The 7,873-nt window shown below is 39.6% G+C and overlaps 1 protein-coding gene across 1 annotated transcript; it reads right to left on the bottom strand.

Moving 5' to 3' along the window:
- Positions 1–936: 936 nt before the first annotated feature.
- On the bottom strand, positions 937–2,176 carry LOC106719457 (fork head domain transcription factor slp2). The gene has a single exon (XM_014513801.2). It carries the CDS (start codon positions 2,106–2,108, stop codon positions 1,167–1,169), a length of 942 nt encoding a protein of 313 aa, XP_014369287.2. The 5' UTR covers positions 2,109–2,176; the 3' UTR covers positions 937–1,166.
- Positions 2,177–7,873: the final 5,697 nt, after the last annotated feature.

Genomic DNA, 7,873 nt, shown 5'->3' with positions numbered 1-7,873 from the left:
AGAAATTTATTTTTGACTGAAATCGCAATCAGTTATAAAAATATTTAACAGAGATTACTTACCAATATAATTCTGGCGCTCGTCAATGTATCGCCGCGGAAGATGTTTTCTCACACGGACAAAACACATACCCCTATTTCAACGGCTTATGCGGCACTAAGGCCTGCGAGGGGGACGCTTTTAATTATGATCAAAAAGAAACACAGTCAATACGTCTAACATAGAGCATTTGAAACTGAGGCATGTATCCGTCCGAGGCAACTATCCGGCTTTTACCCTATATGTTTTTACAAAAATTTAAAGAACTATTTACCAAATAAAATTTATCGTTGGTTCTATTTGCTCGAGTTCTGTTATCTTTCAACTTGTAAATGAAGTTGTCAATATCATCGTGACTGTTTAAGACTTGCTGTAATCCCTTCCTTAATCCCTTCACTAAAACCTCACATTACCTATTTACACTTATTATTTATTCATCCAAAGCATGGATTATATTACAAAGTCATTTGTTTTCATAAATGGTATTTATATATTTATATGAGAAATGTTTTGTCACGATCTTATCTGTATTGAAAATATTTAAAAGATTAGTTTTTGTTGGAAGCGTTTCTTCTGTAGGCCTAAATAGAATGGTAGCGAGCGACCGCAAGTGCGCTCTGTTGTGTCTTGTTGTAGGTAGGAATCTACTGTGTTTTAATGTTTCTTGTTTATATTTTAATGTTTATTAGAATTACGATATGTGTGTAACATTGGTGAGTTGCTGTGCGATGTCTCAGCACGCGTAATATCTAGTTAGATAAGCGCAATATCAGATACCATCTGAAAATAAAACGCTCCGATGTTTCTTAATGTTGAGGTAAAAGAAAAGAGATTTTTTTAAATGCAACTTATCTTTGTTTATTAATTAAATCTTATTTACCTTAATCTAAATACGTCAATAAATATACGCTTTGGAAATATTTACACATTTACATGGAGATAGGAGAGGAATGGTGTGAGAACAACGACTTCACTAATATTGCAAAGCGCCGGGCTCCGGGCGCCGGGCGTCGGATGCCGAGCGCTGGGCGCCGGGCCCCGCTGCTACTAAAACTAAATCACAGATTCGATACCCCGAGCGGTGTCGGGAGCGTCCCGGCCTCTAGAATGAGAGGGCGCGGGCGTAGTCAATGCCGCGTCAGCACCGGCACCGGCTTGTAGATGTGCGGCGCCAAGGCGTGATGGCTTTGAGGCGTAAGGTGCGCGGGGTGCGCGAGATGCGCCGCGGGAAGGTCAGGGCTGGAGGCTCCCGAGGCAGGTGGCGAACGTAGCGCTGGTGGCGAGGGTGGTAAGAAGGGCGCCGTGAGCCGCTCGGAGGCGTAGAGCGCGGGTGAGTAGGGCAGCGCCGAGTAGCCCATCGCGTCGGCGCCGCGGAGGGCAGGGTGCAGGGCACCAGGGGCCACTGGGGACGCTTTCATCTGCATCGGCGCGTACCTCTGGTAGAGCAGCTGCGAGTATAAGCCGACGAGTTGCGAGTAGGCAGCGGGCGGGTAGGCGGGCGGCAGCGCGGCGCCTGGGAACAGCGGCCGCTTGAAGCAGGCGAGGCGTGCGCGGCCGTTGAGCGCAGAGCGGCGGCGCAGCTTGCCCGTCGTACCGCCGATGAACACGTCCTCGGCGGAGGCGTCGAGCATCCAGTAGTTACCCTTGCCGGGGTCGTCGTAGTGGCGCGGTACCTTCACGAAGCACTTGTTGAGGCTCAGGTTGTGGCGGATGGAGTTCTGCCAGCCCTGCCGGTTCTCCCTGTAGTACGGGAAGTTGGTCATGATGTACTCGTAGATACCGTTGAGCGTGAGCCGCTTCTCGGGGCTGTTGCGGATGGCCATCATGATGAGGGCATTGTAGCTGTAGGCGGGCTTCTCGTGCTTCTTATCGGCGACGTCCGGCTTGGGCTTGGAGCAGTCGACGGGCTCGGTGCCGGTCACGTCCAGTTCCGAGTCGCTAAGCTCGGCTTCGGAGAGCGCGGCGCCCGCGGGGGACGCCGCCGATGTCGTAGGCGAGGGCGGCGACTTGCTCGCCTCGCGATTCATCAAAATAGCGTTTATACTAAAGTCTCCTTCGAACTTCACCATTATAAAGCACTCGTGGAACACTATGAACGATAGAGGCGCGGTGCGCACGTGCGCTGTGACTGCGAGCGGCGAGCAGACTGGCGGGCGCGGAGGCGGGCTGCACTATTTATAATGGACGGCGCGCGCTCCGCCCCGGCAGCTTTGGGGGCGCGGGGTGGCCAATGACGGCGCGAGCTTTGCTATACATAGGAGCCGCCCGCCGCTCCCCGCCGCTCCCCGCCGCTCGACCTTCCGACTCCCGCCGCCGTAGCCGAGCGAGGCGAGCAGCGAGCAGCGAGCAGCTAGCGGCCGCCGGTGCTGGGATAGTGTTCTAAACAAGCACAACTCCAGACAACTAGGTTTCGGTTTGTAAATTAATTAAATTGAAAAATATTGTTTATTTTGTGTATGTTTTGTAAACGGTTTGCTTTTCTTGAGTAGATACGGTTTTAACACGCGGTTTAAATGAGTTTAACTGTGAGTTTATGATAGGATAAGTTTTGCAATCGGCAAGTCATGTACGATAGACAAAATTCATCGTTTATCAATGTTGTCAAGGCAATCTGATAGCTAACACGAAGCGATGTGACACGACGCAACCTGCCCGACATCTCTCTGTATACGTATCACAACATATCATTAATAGTTAAGTATAAATTGATAATAAATAAGTACCTATTAATGTTATTATTTCTTATGAAATGTACTATATAATGGAATACCTTATATATTCCCTCATTACAACGTATTAGATACATCACCTATCAATTTTATAAATTCAAAGAAAGCTTGTAGTTTCTTTTTAAGAGAAATCTCTATGTCCCGAGATTTAAATAACAGAGGTGAGCTTTAGGTATTGAGCTTTTGAGACACAAAATATATGATCGAATGCAAGATGTGTATACATCTTATAGATATATAGATATATATATAATGAGTGTTGATGTGATGTGTCGTGTAACGGCCTTGTGATAAACGTATCTACATAAATAAATATCGCAAAGTGATTACAACGAGCGAGTCATTAGCGAGGTCCGCACAATGCTTAACGCATTAAGCAGATAATAACTATGGACAGATTACTGAGTACTAGGGTAATATTTTTGTTGTATGTTTAGGTAGCTGTAGCCCGCGACTCCGTCCGTGCGGTATTTGAAAAAACTTCATCAGTATAAACTATGTGTTCTTCCAGACTATATTCTACATCTATGCTTAATTTCAGCAAGATCCGTTGAGCTGTTCTGGTGATACCTTCATAAAAATATACATACATCCATCCATCTATCCATCCAAACATTTGTATTTATAATATTAGTAAGATCGTCACATAAGACACCTGATTTAGAAATTGTCAGACTACAAGAGCTTTAAAAATCCAACACTTATAAAAATAAACAACAAATATGTAAGTATACTTAGTGGTAGGTATACTTAAGAGATGCTTTGTAACAATCAACCATCCATCTATCCATCTAAATATTCGCATTTATAATACCTATTAGTAAGATAGCTACTACTGCTATAAGGAAGTGCTGATTACGTACATATCGATGCGATGTCCTACGTATATCGGCCAAAGTACCTAATAAACTGATGATTTTTACTTTATTGTGATAAGAGCTACCTCTTAGTTTAATAAACAACATGCACTAAACAAAATACACATATACAGGTGTTAATATAATTTATTGCTAAAGTTAAAGGGCCTGTTTTCGTATATGGTAGAAACTTTGGTAGCCTCTCCTAAAAAGTTGTCAATTTCCACATTGCCTTATTTGTAGGAGCCATCGATGTAAGAGTGGTTTTCTTTTTTGTTTAACTTAGCTAATCTAAGTATTTAAGTTGCACAATTGTAATTGACGTAATTAGTTCAACGAAATATTAATGATCCAGACAATTACTTTAATGTAAATATTTTAATGAATAAAACAAAACAAATTATCATTTCTTAATAGTAAGTTGTGAAATTGTAATATTTATTACACGTGAAAAATTATTGATTGTTCTAGTAAATTTGTTTTATAAATATAAGTAGGTTTATAGATAGGTATGTAACGTTCAGCTCTGTTGTTCTCAGGTGTCTGACGTTTTACCTCGAACAGTAGGTACAGTGTGCATTATCTATAGTTGACCCTAGTATAAACGAGAAATGTCTTTAAGCGAGTGTCATTGTTTGGTGCCAACGGACGACCTCTATAAGCGAGAAACTCTAGTTAGAGAGAAACTTTTATAAGCGAGAAAGATTGCGTTAGAGAGAAGTTCATTTGATACAAAAGAAACATAAGTTGTTATCTAATTCTTTCCTTTAATATTTATGAGAAATAAAATTGAATTAGTTTAGTATAGTACCTACCTATATCTAAACATTACATTTATTATCCATCAATCATATTGATCGTTTACTAATCGTGGGTTTCTGAGACCAAAATCCCTGTTTAAAACATATTATTGTGTATGTTTTGTCAAAGATAAATAATATATGTTTTATTCAGAGCTTTTGATGTTCGTAGTGCGTAGTCTGCAGTGAGCAAGGGGCAGTAACAGTAGGCACCGATAGTCTTCGAGCCTCCGACAAAATGTGACAGCGAAGGTTATATGAAGATAACAGGTGCCGCGGTTTTATATTTAATCAATAATGGATAAGGCAATTTATGACAGAAAAAGCTACGTGTATTTTGAAATGTTTTATATGTAAAACAGAATAATAATAAATAATTGAATAAATTTAATATTTTATACCATATCTGTACCATTAGTTTAATTTGTTGGCAGGCCGAGCTGCAGTGACTCCTTGAATCGATATCCAATGTAGAGTTAATTCGATTAAAATGTCGATAGTATCGACCGAGTCGAGTCGAGTCGAGTGAGAATCGATTCACGCGACCGCTTTAATGTATTGTGTAACACTTATGTAGATCATTTCTACGACAGACGATAATGATATTAGGCTTTTGTTATTCATATTTGAACCTTTTAATAATATAAAAAATAGAAATACTTACCGTGGGTTTCTGAGACCAGAATCTACATTTAAAATATGTTGTTATCTCGGTTTTGTCAAAGATAATGACAGGGATGACGATATGTTTTATACAGGTATTATGGTCTCAGAAAGCAACGGTTAGTACATCAGCTTATCAGATAAGTCGAGTTCGATTCTAAGCTAGATTATGTCTATTGTTCATGTGATTACATTTATAATAATATATAATACCTAGGTAATAATTGTACATACTTTTGATTTAATAATTATTCTCGTCTCTGTCTACCTCCTAACTATGAGTCATGCTTACACGCGCTATATTCAGAACAATATAACTATTTTGGTTAAAAGACATAATATTAGCACTTTGTGTTTGTATTTGATTGTTGTAAAGACGTCATTTTAATAATATTTGAACAATTGTTTTACATTTTATTCAATGTTTGACAACATTGAAGACATGCTTTGTGCACCTGAACATGCGATTATCGCTCTTATTGTTGAATATTTGTTTTATACGTAAGTGCGAGATTTGTCAGGCACGTTCACTACATTAATATACTATTTGTTTTGGCCAAATATTAAGATAGTTGCTATATATAGAAACTCTTTAAATTTCATAATAAATGTTTACAATTAAATGTATTTCTTACTTAAGTATTTTCGTAAACTTAAGTATTTTTAAATAACTTTACTAACGTCTTAGAACTTTACTCAGTAGACGATATGTTATGATGTCAGTGTTGTATAACACAGAGTAACTAGAGACGCGTGAGTCAGTCGTGGGGGAGATGGGGGATACGGTGGGGGGAGGGTGGTCGCGGGTCTCGGCTGATGTTTGTGACCCGCACCGCAACTAAGGTTAAATAATTGACGCGCACGAACTGAGATGCCATCACAGTATAGTGATGTACACTGCATGCACATTATACATCTCGATATGCAAGTGAAATATTTTCATAAAACAATGGAGTTGAAAAAAAATATCAAATTAACAACATTTTTAAATGATTGATCATAACTTAGGACGAACTTAGGATGACTATTTACATAACATATTTGGTATGTAAATAGTACATAGTTTGTACAAACAGTGCATTATTTTTGGCTAAAACTAGGCAGAATTTGACTTAGCGAGGCTTACAAATTCCTAGCATTTATTATGAGTTTGTGATGTTGATGAGTTTCGATCAATTTTATTAGTTATCGATACGACAGAAAGTTATCGACATGCGGTGTGTGACGACATCGACGTGCGACGTGCGCGGCCAATTGAATTAGTCGGCGGCAGCGGGGTCGCGCGCGTGGGCAGCCGGCCACACCACCGGCTTCTACCACGGGACCTCTCCTCTTCAACTCTGACACTCACATCTTATGGACAATAAGTATACAGTTACATTAATAAATATCTTATACATCCATAGGTAAGTATTAAAATATCAAGACGAATAGAAGGATATTTTCTAATGATAAATTTATTGATATAGTATGTAATTATTAATAGCTTCAAGTAATATTTGATATTTTAAATATAGACCCAAAATTACTTACAAACAATAGAACTCGAACTGAAATGTGTCGAAAATTTATGTCGATAGTCACAGTGATTATCTCGAACTAATTTTTGTAATTCTCCATATCTTCGAGTGCGGGGACATTGGTAGTGGTAGTTTATCTCAGATCATTGTGTCACGACGAAGACGGCGCTACAGGCACATCACTAATTTCCTCAAGGAAGTACCAATTAGGGCGACTTAATTCCACGACTTTTTTTCCACGTCTTATGAATGAAAATATGTTGATAAAGGTAAACTGTGTCCGGTGTGACTTTTGATTCAAACACGATGCAAACATGCATGCATAATTTTTTATCTCAATCTTTGGAACGTGAACTTCGAAGAGATAAAAAATTCATCACTTAAAAAAGCCTTAAAGAAATTTTATTACATTTCAACTTATACCATATACATAGTTATACATAAATTGTATGTTTTTAAATAAAAGAAATCATCAATTTTGGAAATTTCCACGTGACACGCCGTCCCACAATACAGCCTGCCGGCCAATTGACGAGCAGACGATCAGTCGCGTCCTAATAGAGACGCATATTTGCATAATTTAGAGAGTATTTTGCGGTTGCTCGGTTCCTATTGCTTCAACTTGATTACTGCGATACGGCCCTTTGCATAATAAAAACATTAATGTGTCAAATTATATAAAACAGTTATAGATAACAAATTAAAATGTTTATAAATAGTTTGATTACATCATATTTAGTACTAGAATAAAACAAAGGTAAGTGATATGGGGTCATACAACCTCTCCACGTATATTTTGAAGTTTCCCAAGTATTGGTAATGATGTTAGTCTTAACTTGTGTATTCAGATTGCACAGAACATGTAAATTTGATCTGAATTCTGATCAGCTGTTACGCAGAGTACTAGTGCGAACCTCTTATTTATGTTAGGACATAAGGTATCCGGGAGCGAGATGCCTCATGAGTTATGAGGTCGTTGTGTCGACTGTTTTCACACCGTGAGTTATTGGACGTTCCGTTTCCAACATGTAGTAGCTCTTTTAATACTCACAAATTAAATAGTACTTATCTTTATCTCAACAAGAATCGTCTAAAATGTTTACTATGTAATGTATTCATTTCGTATGTTAATTGCTTGCGCATAAATTACTAGAATAGAGATTAACAAGTCATTTGCTACCGGCACCGGTATAGGCGCGGTGCGGCGCGGCGCGGCGCGGCGGCTCCCCGGGGTCTGCGGCCGCGTTACTCGCTCCAAACTTCAA

Source organism: Papilio machaon, chromosome 7 (genome assembly GCF_912999745.1).
Source record: "Papilio machaon chromosome 7, ilPapMach1.1, whole genome shotgun sequence".
Classification (NCBI taxonomy): domain Eukaryota; kingdom Metazoa; phylum Arthropoda; class Insecta; order Lepidoptera; family Papilionidae; genus Papilio; species Papilio machaon.
This window is presented reverse-complemented; position numbering and strand designations above follow the sequence as displayed.

Excerpts from the sequence above, each read along its gene's own strand:
- LOC106719457 (XM_014513801.2), bottom strand. The coding sequence starts at position 2,108 with ATGGTGAAGTTCGAAGGAGACTTTAGTATAAACGCTATTTTGATGAAT.